The sequence below is a fragment of the Malus sylvestris genome, chromosome 1, assembly GCF_916048215.2.
Source record: "Malus sylvestris chromosome 1, drMalSylv7.2, whole genome shotgun sequence".
Lineage (NCBI taxonomy): Eukaryota > Viridiplantae > Streptophyta > Magnoliopsida > Rosales > Rosaceae > Malus > Malus sylvestris.
In genome coordinates this window covers 23,693,280-23,718,510 of record NC_062260.1, presented here as the reverse complement: position 1 = coordinate 23,718,510, position 25,231 = coordinate 23,693,280, and the positions used below count along the sequence as shown (strand labels likewise).

At 38.2% G+C, this 25,231-nt stretch overlaps 3 protein-coding genes across 9 annotated transcripts; 2 read left to right on the top strand and 1 right to left on the bottom strand.

The window, feature by feature from the left end:
• The first annotated feature begins 2,019 nt into the window (after positions 1-2,019).
• LOC126629240 (uncharacterized) lies at positions 2,020-9,430 on the top strand. Of its 7 annotated transcripts, none has more exons than XM_050299214.1 (24): positions 2,022-2,219; positions 2,635-2,750; positions 2,983-3,067; positions 3,304-3,357; positions 3,547-3,638; positions 3,752-3,855; positions 3,957-4,032; positions 4,251-4,710; positions 4,822-5,157; positions 5,316-5,525; positions 5,614-5,712; positions 5,803-5,875; positions 6,118-6,245; positions 6,355-6,649; positions 6,786-7,024; positions 7,103-7,227; positions 7,395-7,512; positions 7,714-7,769; positions 7,906-7,993; positions 8,079-8,271; positions 8,352-8,435; positions 8,511-8,614; positions 8,748-8,816; positions 8,954-9,430. In XM_050299214.1, exons 1-24 carry the CDS (start codon positions 2,169-2,171, stop codon positions 9,059-9,061), a joined length of 3,363 nt encoding a protein of 1,120 aa, XP_050155171.1. In that variant the 5' UTR covers positions 2,022-2,168; the 3' UTR covers positions 9,062-9,430. The 7 variants fall into 7 exon arrangements, with proteins under 7 accessions (XP_050155204.1, XP_050155213.1, XP_050155171.1 ...); XM_050299219.1 differs by having other exon boundaries at positions 2,023-2,219; positions 8,085-8,271; XM_050299228.1 differs by lacking the exons at positions 2,022-2,219; positions 2,635-2,750 and having other exon boundaries at positions 2,995-3,067; positions 3,530-3,638.
• A 1,358-nt stretch (positions 9,431-10,788) lies between these two features.
• On the top strand, positions 10,789-13,685 carry LOC126603049 (omega-3 fatty acid desaturase, chloroplastic-like). Its single transcript, XM_050269831.1, has 8 exons — positions 10,789-11,554; positions 11,959-12,048; positions 12,133-12,199; positions 12,331-12,423; positions 12,527-12,712; positions 12,830-12,910; positions 12,991-13,128; positions 13,226-13,685. The coding sequence occupies exons 1-8, from the start codon at positions 11,067-11,069 to the stop codon at positions 13,409-13,411; spliced, it is 1,329 nt and encodes a 442-aa protein (XP_050125788.1). The 5' UTR covers positions 10,789-11,066; the 3' UTR covers positions 13,412-13,685.
• A 2,545-nt stretch (positions 13,686-16,230) lies between these two features.
• LOC126602981 (zinc finger CCCH domain-containing protein 29-like) lies at positions 16,231-19,340 on the bottom strand. The gene is made up of 2 exons (XM_050269783.1): positions 19,166-19,340; positions 16,231-18,644 (listed from the first exon to the last, which is right to left on the bottom strand). Exon 2 carries the CDS (start codon positions 18,632-18,634, stop codon positions 16,637-16,639), a length of 1,998 nt encoding a protein of 665 aa, XP_050125740.1. The 5' UTR covers positions 18,635-18,644; positions 19,166-19,340; the 3' UTR covers positions 16,231-16,636.
• Positions 19,341-25,231: the final 5,891 nt, after the last annotated feature.

The window sequence follows — 25,231 nt, the reverse complement described above, 5'->3', positions numbered from 1 at the left end:
TAACCGTAACCACACAAAACAGGAGGACACGTGAACAAGGAGGGCAGACAATCCTTGTCCATTTTATAAACATGCATCAACATTTTATATTATTATTCATTTTTATCTTATTATCTCTATAAAAAAACAATATAAAATGTTGACGTGCCTTAACCGTGACCACACAAAAAAGAGGGCACGGGAGGACACGGAAACAAGGAGGGCAGACAATCCTTGTCCATTTTATAAACATGCATCTATACACGTGGGAGTGGGAGACCAAATAAAATGAATGTAATTAAATTGTTAATTAGATACCAATTATGCAAAAATAAGAAATGAGAATTACAAATTCTTGTATGGTAAATTATGTTGGCTATGGATTGACAAAAGAAAAATATGGCTTGGAAATAAGTTTTGGTTTTGCATGAGATCCGTACAAAGAGGCTAGGTTCTTTATTTTATGACTATATTAAGGAACATTTAGAAGCTATTAATGTGCGCTACATTTTTTCAAAAAATTCCCTATCGAATTATTAATTTGGACTACAAATTCAAATAATTTATGTGTATATTCTGTTCAAATTAAAATTGAATAACGTAAAATATTAGGATCTTGAATAACATGCATCGTGATAAACTTTCTTACTTTTAGATACACGGTACAATGTTTGTCCGGCTTTAATTCCATAACAGCATGAGTGTGCTGCTGCATCTGAATACTATATTATCACAAATGATCAATATTCTTTTCATAATTATGCTGGTGTAATGGCAATTTGCTGCCTTGTTGTGAGGGATGTCCCTCTGCTGGTAGTGGCAGGTCGCACACGTCCTGCTATTTAGGTTTTATTTATTCATAAAGTACGAGATTAACTAGTAATTAATCATCTCAAAACCCGTATCCTGTTTCTGAAAACCAAAAAGCTGATCAAATATCTCCTTATCCCACCATTTAGCCTAAAAAAACTTAAATAATTAAACAGTTCCCCAAAGCCATATCTCAGATATATGGGAGGTAATGCTTATGCTTGAGTTTTGGTTAAACGGTAAGAATAATGTTATCCACACACATATTTTTATTTCTCATACATTTTTATTAATTTTTCTATTCTTTGATCTTCTTTAATTCATTCGATCGTACGACTGAAAATTTAGAGAAGTGTGTGAGAGATTAATAATGATGTGTGAATAACAAGTTAACATGTTCACAGAAAATGAACATTGATGTTAAATCCTTTGTTTATGATAGGGGTTTAGGTTATCATGCTTTTTGTCAGCCTCATTAGCCCAACAAGATTATATTGGATCTACAATTTGGCAAAAAAAAAATAGAACTTTAACGAAAAGTTTTCGATACTGTTTACTTTAATGAAAAATCATATTTTTACACTAAAAAGTCAATCATAATACTATTCACTTTGTCATTTATCTTGTCCTTATTGTTAAAACTCAAAATTTTAAAGCCATTTTCATTAATTTTCCTATAAAAAAATAAAGAACATCTTAACAAATGCAAAGGAAAACATTATTTTGAATGCTACATGATTCTCTTGATTGGATTGGATGATGTTTATCTCAGTAAAAAGACCGAAGAGGAAAAGGGAAAGAGAAAGTAGTTGTGCCTTTTATTTTTGTCGAAAAACAAGTTGTTATGTCTAAATCCATGAAAACCAAATAGTAATTACAAAGGAGTTATGTCTAACCCATGAAAACCAAATAGTAATTACAAAGGGCATCATTTCGTGATCATTGTGATCATGATTAGATATTTATGATCGATATATTTGTATTTTATTAAAGATATTGCTTGGGTTCTCCAGTGAAAGAATTTCATCTGAACATCATATCTTTAAAAAAAAAAAAAAATTATTTCTCAAAACGAAATATGATGTCATGAAGGTAGACTGAGTCACATAAACACCTTTAATCCGAAATCAATCATAGCAAGAACTTTACTAATCCGACGGTCCGTGAGCCCTCCTCCCTCCTTGCATCACCGTCCATTGCAACACACAATTCCCAATAAACATCCTCTACGTGGCGCGCCAGCATCGTCGTCCGTACCGCACCTGAAACGAAGAAACCGAACCAAAAGAAACCATTTTTTCCCTTCGTTTTTTCAGCAAAATTCAGACGAAGAATAAACAGAAGCTGACGCTCCATCCAAAACTCGTCGCTGCATCACTATGTTCGCCAAGCTCTTCAACAAATCTTCACAGCAACCACCAAATTCGCAGGTACTCTCTCCATAATTTTCCGTTGTAATTTGAATTCGAGTTTTTTTTTTTCCTGAATCGCATTTCGTTAAAAATTGATTTTTATTTGTAATTTGATTGTTTTCGGAGTGAAATTAATTGACGTGCTACAATGGAAGCTGATCAAATTAGAATTATGAAATAATTTTAAGTTTTAATCACGAAAAAAAGAAGAATTTGGAAGGAGAAACAGAGCTAATGAGCTCATCTCATCGATCAAATTTGATAGGGAGAGACGTTAAATGCTGAATTTAGTGTAGTTTCTAAGCATATCGAAATGAAAATCGTCTCTAAATTGCTTTCGAATGCTTACCGCATTTGTAATTGAAACTGTATAATATGTAATTGTTGTGGTGAAACATTTTTGATATTGTTCATCTGGCATAATGTGCCTCAGGCAAGGGTTACACAAGCGGATTTGGATCCTCGTGTCGTTGTTCACTATGGGATCCCATCTACTTCGTCCATTCTCGCAGTTGATCGCACACAAAGCCTGTTGGCAATCGGAACACTGTGAGTTAACATATGTTATAGACAATGCGTGCTTTCGAATTTCAGTATGTTATACATGTCCAATCAGTATTCTGCTTGCATGAGCCTCTGCAACGTTTCTGGTTCAAATTCAAGAGTCCATTTTTATGATGCCGTAGTGTCTTCCTTCAAAATACCAGAAAGAAGTGAGTGTTACATACAAAATGTGGGAGCTTCTTAACTTGAAGTTGACTTCATTGTGTATTGAATGTAGGGATGGTAGGATAAAAGTGATCGGTGGTGATAATATCGAAGGGCTTCTTACATCTCCAAAGCCGCTGCCCTTTAAAAACTTAGAGGTTAGTAAGTTTTGAAGCAAGAAGCAATTGGTATATTATTTTTATTTCTAGTCCTTGCTCACAAAGACTTTAGCTATCGTTCTTCCAAAAGGAGACCGAATCCAATCCTACTTTAAAGTGTCTTCATGCTCCACCTCAAGAGGCCTAGTTTCCGTTGAGAAATATTTCAAAATTTTATGGGATCTCACACGTTTCTAACTATTTGTAGTTCGTGTTTTCATTGTGTATTTCTGCAGTTCCTGCAAAATCAGGGTTTTCTAGCCAGTGTCTCAAGTGAAAATGAAATTCAGGTATTGCTTTTTCTTAAGCTATCCAATTTTATTATAAAAAACCGACGTCTGCTACCAGGCATTATCCGATACCTTTAAGATTTCTATCTATTTTTTCACCTTGACCCTTATATATATGTTGCATTTTTCGTGTTCGTATTGTATATACTGACAATATTGATTGGTTTAATAGGTTATTGATGTTGGCAGGTTTGGGATTTGGAACAGAGGCGAATGGCTTCTTCGTTACAGTGGGAATGCAATATAACTTCATTCTCTGTTATATATGGCACTAATTACATGTACAGCAGTTGTAAAGCTTATTATTGTACTGTGTAACCAGTTGACAGTAATTGGCTGAAAATCGAAGTGAAACTTGGCAAAGGAATTTAACATTGCGCTATCGTTATGCCAGGTATATTGGAAGCGAATATGCAATGGTCTCTGTGTTGAAGTATGATGTTGAAGATGGAAAAATAAAATTACTGCCGTACTATATTACTGCAAATTTCATAGCCGGTAATTGCTTAAGCTCTTATAATTCACTGATGCCGTAGTTGGTGTGCTGAAAAACTCATGCCTATTGTATACTAATGCTGAGTTAAGTACTCATTTTGCAGAAGCAGCTGGAATTTCAGTGCCTGATCATCTTTCTGTTGTCGGAGTTCTCCATCAACCTGGTTCTCTGGGAAACAGGCAAGAAAAATCATGTGAAGATACTATACCTAGATCTTGGCTTTTCATTCCAAAGCAATGCCAAATGTTCAAACTATTTCCTAAGATGAACATATAGTGCACACAAACATATATTTGCACGCACATATACAAGCTACGCCATATATGTATTCACACATGCATACATGTTGTCGCTTCCATTAATTAAAATATGGATTCATAAATGAGTTCTTTTGCAGATTGGTAATGGCATATGAGAATGGGCTCATCATTATTTGGGATGCTTCTGAGGACCGAGTTGTTCTTGTTAGAGGTTCCAAGGACCTGAAAGTGAAGGAAAAGGCAGTTACAAATTCTCCAGAGGATACAACAAAGGAGCTTTCTGATGCTACAAAGGAAAGCAAGCAGGTGGAGAAAGAAATAAGCTCTCTTTGTTGGGTATCTGACAATGGGTCAATTCTTGCTGTTGGCTATGTAGATGGTGATATAATGCTTTGGGACTTATCAACTGCTGCCACTACCAAGGATCAGAACTCCGAAAAATTAGATAACAATGTTGCAAAGCTACAGCTATCATCAGGTGAAAGAAGACTCCCTGTCATTGTTTTACACTGGTCTGCAAATAGGTTAGATAATCATCATAGGGGCCTACTCTTTGTCTATGGTGGTGATGACATTGGATCTCAAGAAGTTCTGACGGTATGGTTTTGATTCAGATGAGCTTGTTTACATTTTTATTTTGTTAGTTCTGCATTTTTCTTGTGATGTTTAGTAGAATTGTTAAATATTAGTTTCTTCTCTCACTCACAGGTTCTGAGCCTAGATTGGTCTTCAGGAATAGAAAGCCTGAAATGCGTTGGCCGTACAGACCTAAAACTTAATGGTTCATTTGCGGATATAGTTTTGTTACCGACTGCTGGTGCAATGGAGAATAGTGGCACATTGCTATTTGTTTTGACAAATCAGGGACAACTGCATGTCTATGACAAGGCTTGCTTGTTGGCCTTGATGTCTCAGCAAAAGGAGAAGACTGCTGTTCCAGCAGTGCAGTATCCTGTGTTCTTACCCACTATTGAACCATATATGACACTTGCAAAGCTTTCTCTGGTGCATAGAGATGAGGAATACTCCTCAGTTTTTTCTAAGGTACTATACGTTTGTATCACAATAAACTCTCGAGGGTATTTGAGTTTCTGATCACAATTCAATTTTTTTTTTCTCTTCCTTATTTCTGAATTAGTTAACTTTATATGTATTTGGCCATTAGAATGAATTAGTTAACTTTGTATGTCTTTGGCCATTAGAAAGTCTTAGTTGGAAAGATTAACGTGGAAGACGCTTCAACAACCGATGGTAAAAGGTGGCCTTTGACCGGTGGTATTCCCAGCCAGCTTTGTACTGCTGAAGATTATCATGTCGAGAGATTTTATATAGCAGGATACCAAGATGGATCAGTTCGGATATGGGATGCCACATATCCAGCTCTGTCACTTATCTGTGATTTAGGACCTGAGGTTGGTATGCTGTCACAGGCAGTTTTTGCATAATATATTCGAGAATAAACTTCAGAAATCATTCTATCTTGTTTAATATGAATGGAAGGTAAAAGGAATCAGATCTACAGGCGCAAGTGCAAAGGTATCAGCATTGGATTTCTGTTCTGTTACTATAGGGCTAGCTGTTGGTGATGATAGCGGTCTGGTAAGATTTAGTTGATCTTATGGATGCCTTTCTACTAGGTCATCCTAATTTTATACTTTAGTGATTCTGTTCTTGTTTGAGATTGTGTAGGTTCGTCTTTATAACCTAATAGGTGGTTCAGAAGAGACCAGAGTGCACTTTGTGACAAAAACTGATAAGGAAGGTTGGGCTTACATATATATTAACTGTGTGCCGATGTCTCTATTATTGGGTTTAAATGGCAGGAGGTTTTATATTTACAGATGTCTCTGTTATTCCGTTGATTTTAAATTTAGTGGATCGGTTTCATTTTCTAATAAGAGCAGTGCTGGCGTTCTAGGATTCATACAGCTGACCTCACTTGGTGGGAAAAGGCTTTGTTGTTGTTGTGGTTTCATTTTCTAATAAGAGCAGTGCTGGTTGCAGTTAAAAATTTACAACAAGGAAAGGGGCTTCAGTGCACGGCCATGTTTTCTATTCTTGATTCACCTATATGCATCCTACAATATGCAAACTTTGGAGGCCGACTTGCTGTGGGTTTTGAATGTGGCCGGGTGAGAATCGTCTTCTCAAATTTATTGTACTACAATTACGTTCTTAGATTGGATGTTAATGTCAAATGAATAAATTTCAAGAATTCATTTTTTTGATGTCATAATACAGGTTGCGATGCTTGATATTAGTACAATGTCAGTTTTGTTTCTTACAGACAGTGTATCCAACTCAAGTTCCCCAGTCACCTGTCTGGCTGTAAAATCATTTTCAGATACCAGTAACACATCACATTGTCCAGAGGACTCTGCGTCCAAGAGTTTGGATGATCCTGGAAATGGGTTGATAATCGTTATGACTAGAAATGCGCATATTGTTGTTATAGACGGTGCCTCTGGCAATATGGTTAGCTCTTGGACTATGAATTCAAAAAAGGAGCTCACTGCGGTTTCAATGTACATTTTTGGTGAGTAATTTCATTCCAATCATTGATTTTGTTTTGTTTGTTTGGTTTTTTGGGGATGGGGATTGATGGGGGTGGGGGTGTTATGCTAGAATAACAAAAACATAGATTTGGCTTTCTGAGAACTGTCTTTATGCAGAGGATGGCGATTTTTTATGTGATGTTCCAAGTGCAAAGCAATCGTTGGACGTTTCTCAGATAACTGAAGCTAAAAAGGATCATGCACAAAATGATGCCGACCCTGCAAGCACGCAGCCGGAAGTTGAGCAGGACACCACTAGCAAAACTGCATATTTTGTGCAGAGATCAACGAACACAACTGTTTTACTTTGTTGTGATAATGCATTACAGATGTGCTCATTGAAGTCTGTGATTGAGGTGCCTTTAGGCTATCATTTTAGTGTTGAACATCTCCGTATCTCTTTTTACCAATAAGTGAAATTGCCTTAATTCCAGGGTGACAGTAACTCCACTCAGAAGGTGGACCTTGCAAAACCATGTTGCTGGACTACAGCCTTCAAGAAAGACGGGAAAGATGGTGGACTTGTTGTATTCTATCAGACAGGAGTTTTTGAAATAAGGTGAAGCACTCGCACTTGCTTCTCAAGTTCTTTTTGCTGTGTAACCTGATATTACTTTGATCACCGAATGCACATATGCGGGGAAGTTTTATGCATTTGGCACCAATGTGTTTTATCATTTTATTTGAACAATATTTGTATCATAAAGATTGGCCATCGATCAACAGGTCTTTTCCAAATCTTGAAGTGGTGGGAGGATTTTCATTAATGTCGATTCTGAGATGGAACTTCAAGACCAACATGGACAAGACAATCTGCTCCTCTGATCGTGGGCAAATTATTCTGGTCAGTTTCTTTCTTCATTTTGTATAAGCACGCGGTATTTTTCTGTAGTATATTATATGCCACTGGAAATCATCTGCTTCACAATCCAAACTTTCTTGAAAACCATCGGTCTCCCAGTGGCAGGCGCTTGTATTCTGCACCTCCAATTTATAGCTTTGTGTTGCACTCTCTAACCTTCAAACTTCTTTTTTATCTTTTTAGGTAAATGGGTGTGAATTAGCTTGTGTATCTCTTTTGTCCCATGAAAATGACTTCAGGTAGCCTCCTCCCGCTCTCATATAGTCGTGTTTGTGTACGTGTGCATTCCTTAAGCTTCAAATGATAACTTCATTGCAAATTTATTCAAAGCACTTAATACAAATCATACTTCCAATTGGATTTTGGTTGGCTTAGGATTCCTGAATCGTTGCCTTGTCTTCACGATAAAGTGATTGCAGCTGCTACGGATGTCATTGCTAGTTTATCTGTTAGCCAGAAACAGGTTGCAGTGTGTTGCTTGAAGCTCTGTTTATCATTTTTTTTGTGGTGAAGGTGTAATTTATTGCTGAGCCTGAACATCTTGTTAGCCACAGGTTGGTGTCCCTGGTATTTTAGGCGGTATCATCAAGGGCTTAAAAGCAGGTAAAGCGGAGCAAGACATGCACCCAGCAAATCATGAGAAGTATTGTGAGAATTTAGAGAGTTTATTTTCAAGTCCGCCGTTTTTAAAACCTTCCCAAGATGGGAAGGATGATCAAGAAATTCTGGAGCTTCATATAGGTTAACTATCTTTTGTTTTAATCCTTTTTACCTCTACCTCCATCCTCTTTGTAATCGTAGTCTTAACTGTTTTGGTGTAGACGATCTTGTAATTGACGGACCTCTCATAATTGATGGACCTGCTCCCCCTTCTTCAATTGAGAAGAACAAGAATGAAAATAAAGGTATAACCGTTGTATTTTCTAGGTCGAAACTTTTTTTAGTGGTCTTGACTTGATGCCCCGGTGTTTTCTTTGCAGACAAGGGAACAGAGAAGGAAAGATTATTTGAAGGCGCGACAAGTGATACAAAACCAAAAATGAGGACAGCTGAAGAAATCAAGGCTAAATATAGAGACATTGGGGTACTTAACTACTGTTTCCACAAAAAGATTTAGTACTTCTTGAATATTTTATGAGTATTTCAAGAGACTTCATGGCTATACAAAGCGTAGACAACAAATGGGGATTACGTTCTAACGTGGTCGATTGTTTCAGGATGTGTCTGCAGGTGCAGCAGCTGCACTTGCGAGAGATAAGCTTGCAGAACGCCAGGAAAAACTTGAGGTACAAGTTTCTCTTCTAACAAAAGATGCATTCACATTCCACGGCATTGAGAATCCTTGCGTTGTGTAATTTTGTTTCCGTCACTACACAATTCATGATTCATCTGCTGATGAGCATGCCTTCTTTGCACACACCAGAAACTCAGCCAAAACTCAGAAGAACTGCGAAGCGGAGCTGAGGACTTCGCGTCAATGGCAAGGGAGCTCGCCAAGAGAATGGAAAATCGAAAATGGTGGCAAATATGACGAGCTGACATCAATCGGTTACCAGTGCTTATACGTATTCATCAAGATTTATCTGAATCTTGCTCTTCCGGTTCAAGAAAGGTACCCCGATTGAGCGTTCTACTATGCACATTCTAATTTTTTATTTTCTCACGTTCTACTGATGCATTTGATCCAGCATTGCCACAATCTGTATTTTTTGTACATAAATTGCTAATACTTTTCTTATATTGTGTCTATCCCTGTAAATCATTGCTATCTTTTCTTCGGGGTTCTGGAATTTGTATAAAATTAACGTGCTAAAATGTTCGGGTTCAGTTTGGTTTTGTGGTCTTGAACAAGTCGAATCAGGATCAACTAGGATAGAAATAAAGGATTGAGTCAAACTCTTCTTTGGTGTCAAGGTGATAGCTATGATTAGTCATTGACTCCTGGAAAGGGGTATAAGAATGTGAACTATTATGGAACATACAATGCATTACAGACGTATGTTCGTTACACTTCAACCGAGTTATTCTATTCCACCTCTTATAAAGAAAATAACTTAAATCAAAATACACGGCAATACATTTATTCAAAACTTCTACCGTGAGCACACGCAATGGAGCCGTAGACAATCAACTTCTTGGTGTGTGAAATTTAATCAAACGTGTTAGATGGTAAAATCATAATCAGACCAAATATACCATTGTGTTTGAATTGTGCGTTTTTTTTCTTCTAATGATTAATAATTACAAATGAACCACTTAAACCGTATTATATTATGTGCGATTATGATTTTACTGCTTAATACGTTGGTCCAATTTCTTGCATCAACCGTCCTCTTCCGACAAAAACGAGTAAGGACTCAACAAAAAGCAAAAAACATGTGCACGAACCGTATGCGGTTGATTCTTTGATTTATCCATTTACTTTATCCTTGGGTCTAAAATTCATTTGGTCTGACATTTGATTTGTACGTCCACGTTTTACTCACCGAACACCTTTAATCATAACACTAGGACGGTCGGGTCAATTATAATACTAGGACGGTTTAGTACTTGGTTGGTCGAACCGGCCATGTGAAAATTGGCGATCCATATTTCAACTGAAAAAATATCGTTCATGTGTGTCACGCTGCGATTTCAATTATTGAAAAACGACAAATTAAAATTGACTTTTAATGGTTCATAAGGGCAAAAACGAATTTGACAAAGAACAAACGAAAATCACACGACTGCACCACAAGAAACTTTTAAATGTGTCAAAAAAATAATTTAGTACATCAACTATCGTAAAACGATTATTTAAAATTTAAAATTTATTTAATTAATTATATTATTATAATTTGATGTAACGGATCATGTCTCTCGGACACCAAAAGATCTGTCCACCAATATGAGCCAGATTTTGACCGCGTCCACTCCCAGCATTATTTCACATTTGTTTGGATCCGCTGTCCAATCAACATCTCTCTTTTGCCTCCCATCTAAAATTCCTATCTTTCTTTTCCTTTTTTACCACTTAGTACTATGTCGGTGATATTTCTTTTTATTTATAAGTGAGAGATATTATATTCGAATCTCGTGAATGGCGAATTCGATACCAAATTAGGTTGTTTATTGTGTGTCTTAACCAAACTCCTCATGCCCTTAATGTAAAAATATATCCTTGTACTAAAAAAAAAACTTAGGAATTTTTAATTTGTTTGTACGCATACCACCAACATCCAATATATAAACAAAACCAAACTCTCCAAACAAAATAAGCTTTTAACGCAGAATCCATTTTATTACCATCCACCAACAGAGGAGGGGAGAGAAACAGTTGCAACTTGCATAGTCCTAGAGAGAGAGAGAGAGAGAGAAGAGGACGAGCAACAAGAAGCACAAGTTGTATTTGGACGTGGAGGAGTAAGGCCCTTATGTTATCCTCCTCCTCCTCCTCCTTTTTATGACCGACTAGTTCCACTTCCACACTCAATTCCGCCATCCAATCCGACCTGAAAGCTCAAATCTTTCTGCATTTTCCCCATCTGGGTCTCTCAATGGCGACTTGGGTCCTCTCAGAATGCACCCTAAAACCTCTTCCTAAATTCTATCCACATCCCAGAAACGCCCACCCGTCAAAACCCACCGTTCCTTCCTCCCTCCGGCCGTTTCCCACCTCCAAAAGCACCAATCCTTTTGGGTTCAGAGAGGCAAAATGGTCACTCAATGTGAGTGCCCCATTGCGGGTCCCATCCGTGGACGGGGAAGATAATGGGAGAGTGAGCACACATGGGGTTCGAGACGGTGGTGGATTCGACCCCGGTGCCCCTCCCCCCTTCAATTTGGGTGACATCAGGACTGCCATTCCAAAGCATTGCTGGGTTAAGGACCCCTGGAGATCTATGAGCTATGTGGTCAGAGATGTGGCGGTGGTTTTTGGGATGGCGGCTGTTGCAGCCTACTTTAACAATTGGGTTGTTTGGCCTCTCTACTGGGTTGCTCAGGGCACCATGTTCTGGGCTCTCTTTGTTCTTGGACATGATTGGTACGTAAAGTTTGCTTTCTTTCTGTTGAAGTATTAATTTTTACACGTTCTTCTAGTTGAGTGTATTTTTCTACGTTAATTATTGAGTTTAAGTTTCGAGATTTGTGCTGTAAATTCTTCAGTTTAATTAACACTCATTTAATTTGCAATTAACGATGCTTACAACCACTTAAGGGGCCGGGAACAAAAATGTGCACTTAATTCAGGATTTCAGTGCCTCTTGAATTGTATGCTTCTTGGTTTAGGTTAGTTGGCCGAGGCTTTCACACTCAAGTTTGAATCGTCGTCTATGTTGCTGTTAGAAAACAAATAATATTTGAATGCTCGTTCTGCTTGCAATGTGGATTTTTTTGCAGTTTTTCTTAGCCGATTGATGTGAATTGTTTGTTGTTTTGTTTGTGCAGTGGCCACGGAAGCTTCTCGAATAATCCGAAACTGAATAGCGTGGTTGGTCATCTTCTTCATTCTTCAATCCTTGTCCCATACCATGGATGGTTAGTTTTCTTTCAGAAAATATAATCCTGTCCAGACATGTAACAAAACTTGCACAGTAACAATTTGGCCATTTACTGTCACAGGAGAATTAGCCACAGAACTCATCATCAGAACCATGGACACGTCGAAAATGACGAGTCTTGGCATCCGGTGAGTTTCCGTTTGTGTCTAACTCTGTTCTTAATTCGGCGTATCAAATTGTTCATCCTATAGATTTGTTTTTCATTAACTTCGAAGAAGTAAGTTATTTCGCTCGTAATTAGTCTCATCTGGTTTTGCAGTTGCCTGAGAAAATTTACAAGAGTTTGGATAAGATGACTCAGATATTTAGGTTCACCTTGCCATTCCCCATGCTTGCTTATCCTTTCTATCTGGTGAGCCTTCCGCTTCCTCACTTCTTCGTTACTTACACGAACAATGAGTTTGTGATGTCTTTTTCTGATGTCTTCTGGTATATGCTGCTGATTTCAATCACAGTGGAATCGAAGTCCGGGAAAGAATGGCTCTCACTACAATCCAAACAGCGAACTGTTTCTCCCTAATGAAGGGAAAGATATCATTACTTCCACTGCCTGTTGGACAGCAATGGCTGCGCTGCTAGTCGGTCTGTCTTTCACAATGGGTCCTGTCCAAGTGCTTAAGCTCTACGGTGTTCCATACTGGGTAGGTTCCGTCTCTATATGCTCGTGCTTCTGCAATGCTGGCATAAACGAATGCCTCTACCAAGTCTTCCTTCTCTCATCTTACAACTGTTTCTTTGAAATTTGCTTCCGAATGCAGATGTTTGTCTTGTGGTTGGACTTAGTCACTTACTTGCATCACCACGGCCACGAGGACAAGCTTCCATGGTACCGTGGGAAGGTAGAGTGTTCGATTTTGTTAGATCTCCAAACAATGCAAATGCTTTCGCACTTCTGAAATGTTTTGTATCTATCAAACAGGAATGGAGTTACCTAAGAGGAGGATTGACAACCATCGATCGCGATTACGGTTGGATCAACAACATCCATCATGACATCGGGACTCATGTTATACATCATCTCTTCCCTCAAATCCCACATTACAACTTAATAGAAGCAGTGAGTACCCCTTGAAACTAATCTCCTTGGCCGAAAAATCAATTCAATTGTGTACCCCGTTTTAATTCTCGGCTTGTTTTCCGTTTGTTCGTTCCAGACGGAGGCGGCTAAGCCCGTGCTTGGGAAGTACTACAGAGAACCGAAGAAATCGGGGCCTCTCCCGCTTCACTTACTGGGAGTCCTTGTAAGAAGCTTTAAACAAGATCATTACGTGAGTGATACAGGGGATGTTGTATATTATCAAACCGATAAGGAACTCGCCGGATCAGCAGTCCCAGAATGAAGCCGTGAAGTCTTAAGGTTCAACGATCGAAGCGTTACAGCGTACCAAAGGATTAAATTCTTTGTGACCACTTGCTTTAACCCCCGGACAGTTTCCCGGCTCTGCATTACTAGTCTGCCTTTGGCAGCCATTCTTTTTCCTGATATACTCTGTATTAAGAGCACGAGGTGCCTTGCATAGATACATTGCAGACTGTTGAATTGTAACACGTGGGAATATGTATAGTGAAGTAGAATGATTTGAATGAAAAGGGTTGAGTCTTGAAATTTCCGAATGATTTCTGCTCAGGCTCGATCAGTTTACCGAACGAACTGCACTCATGAAGGGAGGGAGTGAGTTTAGCCTCACAATGGGCTAGCAATAATGTGGTTCAAATTCGTCTTTGGCGAGAATCGAACCTAAATTAGGAAATACCACTAGAACGTAGTATTAAGTGGCAATACGAAAACGCTTTAAATCGTTTAAATGAGTTTGGGTTAGTAAAACCCAAATTAGGAAATACATTAGGTGTGGGCCGCGTGGCTAATATTTTGGCCCAAAGTTAGTATTCTTGACCCAACAAAAAGGGCTATAGAAATTTTTGACCAAAACCCATAAATATTTTAATTTTTCTTTTTTTTTTTGAGCCTAATATTTCCAATTTTTTTTTAGGAAGGTTGGCCTATTATTTTAAGAATTTTGGCAAAATGGAATTAGAAAGTTGTCCTCATGGAGGGAAAGTAAAGTACTTTAGAATATCGTGTTGTAAAAAGCAAAAATGTATAGAGTTTCAGATATATGGATATTCGTAGATCTGCACTAAACTCGGCTTAGGATCACCGAGCATGTGTTTGTGTATGTATTGCAACTTGGCATGTACTGCATATTCACACGTACAGTGAGTCGAAGTGCGGGCGGAACATTTTATCGCTTGAACTATAAGGGTCAAGCAAAAAATGATTAAAGTTGAGTCATAACTAAAAAAAAAAACTTGATTTGATCATTCTTTCTTTGTATTCTGTAACCCTTTTTGCAAGGAGAAAACAGGAGTGCGGAAATTATTTTTCAAATAATATAATAGGACAAGAAAGAAATGGGTGTGTCATCCTCGTCACTAATCATCTATGTGTTGGAAAAGGAAAAGTAGGAGGAAGCTTCGTTTATGGGGAGACTTTGGACACTTTGTATTTGTTGGATTGAGAAAATTAGCTCATGGGCGGCTGGATGGACCAAGCAAGGACAAACGTCAAATGTTGTGGGCCCCACACGCCTTTGGCCTAACAATTTTGTATAAACCAAAAAACAAAGGCAGAACGCTGCGTTTTGCTTTCCATCCTGGCACTGAAACGTTCCAGCAAGGATGGATGGATTGAAGAGGTGACCGCCCAACTTCCAATGCCTAAGCTAAACCCTAGATTGTTTTGATTAGCCTTACATTATATTGGGATTAGGATAATGTTTGTGATAACCAACCAATTTTGTGCCAAACCAATGCCTTCCCCAAGTGTTGCAGTTTGGGAAAGGATTTTCTTGAATGCCGCTGGTCTTGGGTTTCAAGGCTGGCCAATTCGGCAGCGGATCATTTGGCATTGTGAAGATGTAGGGAAGTATGTGATCATGTGTGGGTTGACAGACCCCCATCTTCCCTTATTCATGTTTTGTGTAATGATGGTTTTCCCTGCCCCCCCAAGTGTTTTTGGTTGTGCGTGGAGGGACGCTTTAGCATTAGATGCGGCGTCATGGTTACATTGTGACCTCCTCGTACTACTCTTTTCTAGTAGTTTTTGGTTGTTTGCCTTAGTGTAGGCTTTCCTTGTAATACTTTGGCATCTTTGTCCGGATATTGTTATATCCTGATTTCCAAAAAAAAAATAAAAAATCAGCGTTTGTGCATTACTTGGCCAGTATTTAATTTGAAGATTTGACTTACCTATATTTTCGAACATCATCAGTGTCGTGTGTTTTGATTTTCTCACATAATATTGTCTTATTGTTTCTGAATATCAATATGGCGTAACAAAGAATGTGGTGGAATCTCTCTCTATCTAGTATCATGAGATATTCTTAGGTGCGCCCCTTCGCGTCAAATAGTATGTCTGCCCAAGACACAAATAAGAGAGACCTAGACAATCGTGCCTCACATTGGCTCATTTTGGTGGACCTGAATTAATGTAGGGAGTGGCATACAAGTTTTTCTCATTAATAGGCTAATAACCACTATGTTTTTAATGATTTGTAAATTACTTTGCCAATAGTATCAGAGATTTTATCCTATTATCGAACGTCATATGATAAATGGGGGTAAGTGTCTTCGTCCATGAGTGGTAGGTCTCGGGTTCGAGACTTGGGAGCAGCCTCTCCATAAATGGGGGTAAGGCTAGCCGACATTTACCTCTCCCAGACCCTGCGTAAAGCGGGAACCTTGTGCACTGGGTACGACCTTTATCGAACGTCATATGATGAGATATGTAAACGCACAAGTGTATACACCCAGGAGGCACAAGATAAGCTTGAAGTGTCATGTATTTAACGAGTTTCTCAAATGAAATTGGAACTGAGTTAGATTGGCCTAATGAAATGAGCTAGGGTTTGCTTCTGATATTGGCAATGAACCATCTAGATATTCAGTAGCCTATGATGCCTTAAGATGTCAGGAGTTTCCTCAAACCAAGTTCAAACTTCTTTGAATTGGACAACCAACAAGCTAAACAGCGAGCAACCTCGTTTGCTTGACGGCGAATATGGGAAGATAAATCAAAGTAACAGTTTCGAATCCTTCTCCATTTCTCTTAATAATAATAATTTTTGAAATAATAAATAAATAAAATCGAAAAATCATATAGATTACAACACAGAAACGGTTTATTTTCCAAATGAGTTGCAAGATTTGATCAGACTGAATAAAAATACATTTCTACCACTGATGCATTGATCATCTCTGTGGAGAACTAGAAATTAGCATCTCCCAGATGGAGAAGAAAAATAAATAAATAAATAAATACAATAATATAATGAATAAAAATAGCAGAACATATTCGCCTCCTATCTAAGTTCTCCAAATTCTAGAGCCTAACTTGGTCTCCTTTCTCCTGCCCAGAATTTGAGGGCCTTGATTGAATTGAATTGGTTTGCTGTGACTTTCCCCGTTTTCTTAGATTACAAGTAACTATAATTTTATCGAAAGACTAATAAAAAACTTCGACGTGTCGATTTCTTCGGCGGATGATCGGAGCACGGGACCGTTGCTTACGCCCTCTGCTCCTGTTCTATGTACATCTGCTCCGCCCACGACGGAAGCATTTCGTGACCCCCATTGTTGAGGTGATGATACCTTTGCTTCCTGTCAGCACCAAACAGCTCAGACCTCTCGGAAGAAACATCCCTAACTAGGGTATTGACCCAAGAGACATCCGGCTCTTCAACCGCCGGTGTCTTAAAGCCAGGTGGTCCGGCATTGTTGCTTCGGAACCCAAAAGAAGCAGACTTCTTCAGCTTGTTCAGCTCATCTCCTTGCATTCCCCAATCCAATTTCCCACCAGGTGAGCCCCAATCTGAGGACTGCCTCATGGTGGAAGAATTAACTGGGGCATTATGCAGGGGAAGATGGTTCATTGCTCCACGGTCAATGAAACTCTGGCTCCGCTGCTGTGCAAATGCAGCAGACCTGGAATTCATAACGGCTGCTGCAAGAGCACTGGGTGAGTCAAGCCCAAATGATGAGGGCTTCCTCACCGGAGAGGATGACAAGTTGGTTGGGTAGCTCGAACGAAGCTGGTTCATGTTTTGGCGATGGTTTGGGGTTGAAGGCTTTAGAGAGAGTCCCTGCAATTGAGACAACAAAGAAGGATCGACGGATCCGAAAGCATCATCAAGGTTAGTTGGCTTCAATTCTCCATGCCTGCTGTAGGACGGCGAGGAGGAGAGACGAGATATCTCATCCCACAAGTGCTGTTGCTGCTGTTGCTGTTGTTGTTGGCTTGAATGACTATCTAGTCCTAGCAATTCCATCTCCAACTCCAAATCTCGGGCACTACACGCACTCTTCAGCCTGCTACCGGGAAGCTGCAAGGCAGGCGGGGTGAGGTTAACTTTGTTCTGCCACAAACCTCCGCTCTTAGGAGACGAAGCGGCCGCCAGTGGAGACATGGGCGGTGTTGATGTAGCTGGCATAGACATAGCTGATGAACCCAGAGCTAACGGGCTCAAGGCTGCCATATCTGCTGCACTAACTGACATTGATCTTGGTGAAGGCATGGCTGAACCCGTAGAAGCATACACTGGGCGTAGTTCTTCGGGTCGGTGAGCAAAGAAGCACACTTTCCTCGTGCAACCGGTTTCATCTTTGCAAAGGCGGGTTCGATACTGAGCAGGATGAAGCCAGGACTCAAAGACACCATGAGCATACTCACAGACATCTCCCTTCTGGCATGATCCTTTGCGGAACTCAGGGCAGGGAACACAGCTGTATGGGTACTTTTTTGGGTCTCTCCTCCTGGCGTTTTCGCCTGGGTGAACAAAAGGGCACTCTGTCCAGTCATGAGAGTAGGCCCTCGAGCACGGCTTCACCTTGAAAGTGAACATTCTGAACTCATCTGTACCATATATCCCATTGTTGATATCAGGCAACGATATATCAATCGGATATTCCTTCTTCTCGCTTCCCTCTTTCGACATCTGGGGGCTCGAAACCTTCTGTTGGTCTCCCTCTTCAGTATCGCTTTCCATAATTGACTTATCGCCTCTCAACAGCATCTCCATGGCCTTCCTTCTTGAGCTGCAGGGCGACTTCAAAGCTGGGGCAATCAGGTCAACGGCCTTGTTTCCGTTAGCATTGACGCAATTAGCATCAGCGGATGCATCAAGCAAGAGCTTGACAACCTCAAGTGAAGCAGTGGAACCACCAGCAGCGGCGCAGTGAAGGGCAGTGACCCTATCTGAGCCGCAACACCTGTTGACATCAGCCATGCCAGACTGAATTATATACTTCAGAACCCTAGTGCTACCGAACATGGCAGCGATCATAAGCGGCGTCCTCTCTTCGAACCCCATCTTCTTTGACCCGATTCTTCTTCCATACCAAAAGTCGGCCTCATCAATATGGAAACCCTTCTCTTCTACTTCAGTCCTGAAAGCTTCGAGATTGTCCGAGGCGGACAATTCGACCAAAACCGATTTCTGCTTTTGGAATTCGCTTTCCATGATGAAATTTGAGGGGCTGAGTTTATTTTTGGAACCCTTGCACATATCCAAAGTCCTGCATCATCGTAACAACAAAAGTTCAATATACCACTCAATTTCAATAACTGGTAGCAGATTTACAGAAGCTACTTTTATGTAAAGTTGCTCATATCAGCAAATAAAATTAAAAAAGCACTTCCACAGCTGCATAATTGTTGAATCTAAGATTTTACACAAATTGAACAGAGAATTCACCCACCTCCTCAGAAAAAAAACCCAAAAACTAAATCTTGAAAACTATCTGGTTGGTTTTTCCTGTTGAGCTCCAAAAATAATCATAAAACTTCACAAATCCAAAAGCTTTTCTCCTTAATTATCAAATTATAACACAAAGAACCCAGAAATCAGTGAAAACAGACAACCCCAGATCCAAAAATTCAAACTTCAACCCAATTAACTCAAAACCCAGAAATATTTCACAAAACCCAATTGAAATCACACACAATTATATAAAAAACTCAATCCAAATACAGAAAGATTCAAACTTTAAGGTTCTACAAAGCTCAAACAATCAAAGCCCAGAAAGCTTTTCCTTACCTTTTAAGTTTCAAGCACTCAACAGATCTCCCGAGACAGAGTGACAGATAGTAGGAGGAGGATGATAACTTGTGCGTTTGTTGTTAGAGTGAGAAAAAAATCGACGAGGAACCTCGAGTTAGAGGCGCTTGGAGTAATGAGGAAACGGAAAGCTTAGGGGATTTATATTGGTGTTGGGTTGAGGGTCTGGAAGGAAGGAGGGAGGAAGGCGTGACTTTCCTTCTGCTTTGTTTCGTGGGTGTGTGGAATTTGGTCAAAGTCAGAGCTTCAAAGCAAGGGCCACTTCTTTATGACCGTCCTATTAGAGTTGAGGAGGTGGGTTTTCTGGTGAATGAAATTCAAATTAGAATTCAAATTAGGATGGAATTCAGGTTAAATGCGAAGAGGGTGGACCGACTCTCCTTTTATTCCACCTGCACCAACACCTCGTTTACGGTTTTGCTGAACTAAAACACCCCCAAGTCCAAAGTGGAGTTGTCCTTCACGTGTGTTTGGGTTTCATGGTTTTCTTAATCTAGTTCGCACTTGTGCACGTACCCACATTCTCCTACTTTTGTTTTAGTTTTTGGTTTTGGTTAGGGGAGAATATCGCATTGAAAAAGTAAAGGTAATGTATCATTTTTTGTACCACCTACGTTGAAAGAGGAGAAAGATTCAAGACTTGATATGCACATGATTAGTTGATGTAGCAGTACGTGGATTGATTTGGTTGGAAAATGTCTTATGTCCGACTATCACATGTTGTAAGTGTAACTTTTGCATTGGAAAAATAAAAGCGCCTTGTATGGGCTTATAAAGTTGGGCGTACCTCTTCAGTGTATCTTTCTCATGGCAGGAACATGACAACGGTGTGCGTCTTTCTCCTGGCGGGATTAGAACAATAGAGAAAGACTAGGGTAACCTGCTTAGGGCTTAGGGCTTAGGGCAAGCTTTATTTAAGAGAGAATGGGGAGTGAGTCAAAAGGCTATTTCCACTCTTGGTTGGGGGCTTTCATGCTTGAATTTTTAGTGGAAACTCGACCTTATTTATGATATCAAAGCAGGTTTGCCTACGTATTGAGTCTAATGGCCCAAGTGATCCCACGTCACGTAGTGTGCGTTGTTTAAGTATTAGACATAAATGGCACTACACGGGAAAGCGAATATTGAAAGTGTGAATATCATATTGAAAAATGACGTTGCAAGTGCTTACAATGAATTGAACTTCTTCCGTCTTATTAATAAATTTTATATTGAAATTTCAACTTTTTTAATCGCATACGCTGAACCTAATGAGTATCTTATTTTTCATTTTCAATAAGACCAACGTTGATCAGAGGGAAAAAAAAAAAGGTGCCAAAGTAAGCGGCATGCGGCACTGCTCGTAACTTTCTGCCCCCTTTTTGGCTTTTGGGATTGGCTTTGCTTGACAACTCGAATGTGGGAGAATCATACTCTAATTAAAGATCCCTAACAAATAAATTATTTAATTGTGATGATAGTTGGTGCCATAATGGTGTTGTATGGATGATAATACATATTTATATTCGTTTGTCCAATATCAAACTCATTTTATTAAAAAGATTATTCTACATTATGGAATGACTAATTTTCTTATTGGGAGTGGATAATTATCCGTTGCTACATTTTATTTTAACTAATTTCTAAACTTTATGTTAAATTTTGTCAAGATACTACACCCCTTGTTATCACTTATTTTGACATGAATATCCAATGTATATCTAAAGGAAAACTTACAAAACAAACATGTTTCTTAAAGAACAAGGAAGATCGATTGAGTCCATTGCTCATGTTGCGATGAATTGCATAATTTTCATTCATAACTAATTGAAATTCATCTTTTGTTTTCAATTCGGATAAAATTTAGAAGTTAAACTCAATTTCTTTTCTTTTGAAATATCTTAAATCTAACCGGTTATTCAGCATCAAAATGTTCCATTTTATTTGTTACATGATTTTATAAATACAAAAAAATCAACTCACGCCAACACTCGCAACACCAGTTTCAGGTTGTGTTTACGTTGTAAGAAACAGGAAGAATGACTAAGAGCTGAGTGGATTGGGAACGAAGTGCACGAAGAGGTTGGACCATCTGTGACCGAATGGCAACATATTAATATATTTCAAGCTGTCACGCTTAAGCTTAAGCGCGTTCTTCTTCTTCTCTTATAATTTAGGCCGACTTTAGGTGGGGGACAGACAGGAACAGCATTATTGGAATCTCTGACTCAGCCTTCCACCATGGACGTCTCAAAAACCCCTCTCCCTCTCCATATCATCATCTTCTTTTCTGTTTGTTAACGCGCATCACAAGTCAACAAGGCTTTTTGATGTGAGATTGTTTAAGCAAAACGTAAATTGTACACTATTTTATTTTTGTTTTGTAAATAAGTTGTTTTCACAACTTGATCTTTCGATCACAAAAAAACAACTTTTTTTGTTGTCGAGACTCGTCTTCTCTTTTAATCTTAGTATTAAATTATTAATATCATATGCGTGATGAGTGTGACTGAATGTTAATCTAAACTTTGCTTTTGTTGGACTTCTGACTGGAATTTTGTTCAAGTCCTTGTTGCCAAGGAGACGTTGAGAGATTCATTAGTTTGACAAGTGGTCCATACTCATTTGTTACTTGTTTATTTCAGGCTTTCAAATTATTTAGAGGAAAAATAATAAATCAGAGCATATTTAATTTCTAGTTTTGTTAAGGTGGAAGCTAATAAAACAAGCAGCAAAAACATTGTACAGTTGTTCTACATTTGAATAAGTTTCCAGCTATATATTGTTGGCCGCTCTCTCAATGATTTCAGCTTTGGAAACAAAAAATTATATATTTTATAAGGGTGAAGTGCCGATTTAGGCCATCTTTAACCGAAAGAATTATGTTTAGCCCTCGTCTAGATTATAGCTCTGTAAGAAATTATTTTTTAATGAACAGTGTTAAACTATATTTATATATCATCTCCAACCGAAGGAGGCTAAAAATAAGCCCCTCAAAAATTTATTATTTTAAGTTTGTTCTTTAATTTTGTTTGTACCATACTTGACAAATCCCGAAACTACTGAGCATCGGTCAACGTTATACTGTCAAGGACCCAGAAGAATTTCCCTCTAACCAGGAGGGCAATCACAGTGCGACATGTGTCGACATCAGAAGCCAATCCTAGCGCGACACGTGTCAACATCAGAAGCCAATCACAACACGACATGTGTCAATGTCAGAATGAAACTAGAAACTCTCTTCTATAAATAGAGATCATTTTGAGGATCACTTGTCGCTAAATGTTGTTTTAATTTTATTGGTTAATTGAATTAAACTACTATATTAAAAATAAGATTTCCGAATATATTTTGAGGATCACTTGTCGCTAAATGTTGTTTTAAGTTTCATATTGTTTAAGTTTCATGTTATTAAATATCTTAATTGCATGTTAACAGCTTAGACAATAAAATGAGGTAAGATAGTATGGAAATGTGAAAATGATGTAAGAAATGCTGTGGAAATGACTTAGGTATTTATAGGGAAAAAAAAGGGTTTTTATATTAACACCCCACAAAATGTTGAATGCATCTCACATTAAAATTTAATATTAAATGACTTATTTACTCCACTATGCAATGACAATTTTGAACTTATTAGGTTTAAAAAAAATAAAGATTTATAAATACACCCCAAATCACTTTTAGCATATTATTTATCTTCTCAACTATCAAACATGTTGATTAAGAGAAATTGTTTTTGACGAATGGAACACAAAATCGATGTTTCAGGAGCTTCACATGAGGTAAGACTTCATAGTTTTCATTGTTTTAGTGATTTCGATGACATCTATAATTATTTAATCTTGCTTTTGCTGCATTATTTAAAACTTTATATTCATATTCATCTTTTAGTGTTTATATGGTTAGATTCAATCCTTGAAAATTAAAAATGAGTGTTATAAGATTTGATAAATGTGGGGTGTAAAGAAAATGTGGGGTGTATGTACAAAATATAAGATGTATACGGAGAATGTAGGGTGTGGGGGTATTATGGAAAATTAAGTGGGGTGTATTAAGATAATTTTTAAGTGAAAAAGCAAATGTGGGGTGTATTAAGTTTGTGAGGTTTATTCAGCAATTTGTGGGGTGTTAATATAATTAGCCAAAAAAAATTAGAATTTTTTTTTTAATTTTTTAATTTCGTCTTAAGAAAAAAAAATGCTACGTGACGTCTTCTAGCAGCACAGCTAGGCCCGACTCTTTGGGCTGGCTGGCTATGCTTGCCCAGCCCTTTGGCCATTTGGCTATATTTTGGCCCTATGGGTCCCAAATGTTTTGGGTCCAGCCCACAATTGGAGATGGGTTTTGTGTCAAAACGGATTATGTTTTGACCTATAACCCTTTGACCGGCTCGGTTTGAGATGGCCTTAGTCCTTGAATTATTTTTTCTATAAAATAAGTCCCTAAATACATTAAAAATTACTAATTTCATCCCTACTATTATATTCAAAGCTATTTTATCCAATTTTTCGTCAACTTAGGTCACTTGACACATTTTAGAGTGTAATACCGTCATTTTCTAGCCTATAAGCCCTTAACATTTCATATAGGTTGCAAATCTAACGTCTAATTTACCCTTCAAAGCTAACTCCATACACTATTTCATTATGAGAAATTATCAATTAACCCTCCAATGTGTATCACATGCAAGTAACGTGACTTAAATTGACGAAAATTGAAAATAGTAGCTTCGAATATAATATTAGGGATTTAATTGGCATATTTTATAATTCAATGATTGATTTTTCTAAAAAGGAAATAGTTTAAGGACCTAATTTTCACTCAGGTAATAATTTATGGACTAAATTAGTAATTTACCCAGTTTATAATGGCACAAATTCTTGGGTATATTTAGAAAATTTGGCTAAGATCAAGGTAAATTTCGGATAGGGATAGGGTGTCAGTTTCTACCCATGCATCTCGGGTTCGGAATTTCTATTATCCTAAATTATTGTAATAGTTTCAAACTCTCTCATTAATAATAATAAAAAAAAAAGAGTAACTTTTGGATGGATAAAGGTTTCTAATGTTCTTTTAAAAATAATCGGGTCGAATTGGATCAAAAGTTCTATATACAAGCATAGACTTTTAAACAAGGTTATTTTCGAAGGGTCGCATTTCCTCCTCTGGATTCTACTATTTACTTTGACTTCAAGGTTGAATAAATAAATACAAATCATTGAAAAGAATTAAGGAGATGATTACAGAAGAAACTGAGAGTGTAAGAATCACGGCCCTTTCAAATGCCAAGTTAATTTAACTGTATTTGCAGCATTTATATACATGAATTTTGGAGAGTGATGCTCTCCTGCGCATCAAAAGACAAAAAACAAAGGTTGAAATTATCAAAATCTCATTTGGTTAAATCTCAACCGTTCAATTGTGAAAAATAATGCTCGTTGTTATACCAATGATAGGATGCTATAATATGGGTTCCTATACATTTGAACATACAAGGAATGTAAACACCAATTGGGCAGACAAAATATATAATACTTTGGACACATACAATTCTGCAATCTTACAGGTGTTCTTGGGACTATTTTAGGCAATTAGATTTTATTGGGCCAGATTTGGGCTTTCAAGTTTAAGGAGCTCAAATTCCGTAGTTAAAAGACTAGAGGACCGCGGGCTTAATTCAAACAATTGGGTCAAATGTAATCGCTTGCTTTTGGGTATTTCGATGAAACCAACAAACCTATAAGCCACTACAAACGTGAATTAAGGCCGTTGATTAAAATATATTCGATCAAGGTTGTTACTGTGAAGCTATAGTAAAAGTACACAGGGTCTTACTGTTTAGCCGTTGGTACTCCGCATATTCACGGAGAATTCAATTTCACCGGGTTCATGTCTGAGATAATGGGGCAGTCGTTACACCATTCGTGCAGGTCGCTACTTAGTCTCTACCTGGACTAGAGTAATTTGAATTGAAATCTTCTGCACTTATTTTAGGCGTGATCTCTCTGTAGTTGTATCATTGATTAACACGTGTTCACAAATTCAATTCTCGTTAATTCTATT

Excerpts from the sequence above, each read along its gene's own strand:
- LOC126603049 (XM_050269831.1), top strand. The coding sequence starts at position 11,067 with ATGGCGACTTGGGTCCTCTCAGAATGCACCCTAAAACCTCTTCCTAAA. Across the intron at positions 12,424-12,526 it reads TTGCTTATCCTTTCTATCTG|TGGAATCGAAGTCCGGGAAA; the intron begins GTGAGCCTTCCG and ends TTTCAATCACAG. Across the intron at positions 12,713-12,829 it reads TCTACGGTGTTCCATACTGG|ATGTTTGTCTTGTGGTTGGA; the intron begins GTAGGTTCCGTC and ends TTCCGAATGCAG.
- LOC126629240 (XM_050299214.1), top strand. The coding sequence starts at position 2,169 with ATGTTCGCCAAGCTCTTCAACAAATCTTCACAGCAACCACCAAATTCG. Across the intron at positions 6,246-6,354 it reads TGGGTTTTGAATGTGGCCGG|GTTGCGATGCTTGATATTAG; the intron begins GTGAGAATCGTC and ends GTCATAATACAG. Across the intron at positions 7,994-8,078 it reads TATCTGTTAGCCAGAAACAG|CCACAGGTTGGTGTCCCTGG; the intron begins GTTGCAGTGTGT and ends ACATCTTGTTAG.
- LOC126602981 (XM_050269783.1), bottom strand. The coding sequence starts at position 18,634 with ATGTGCAAGGGTTCCAAAAATAAACTCAGCCCCTCAAATTTCATCATG.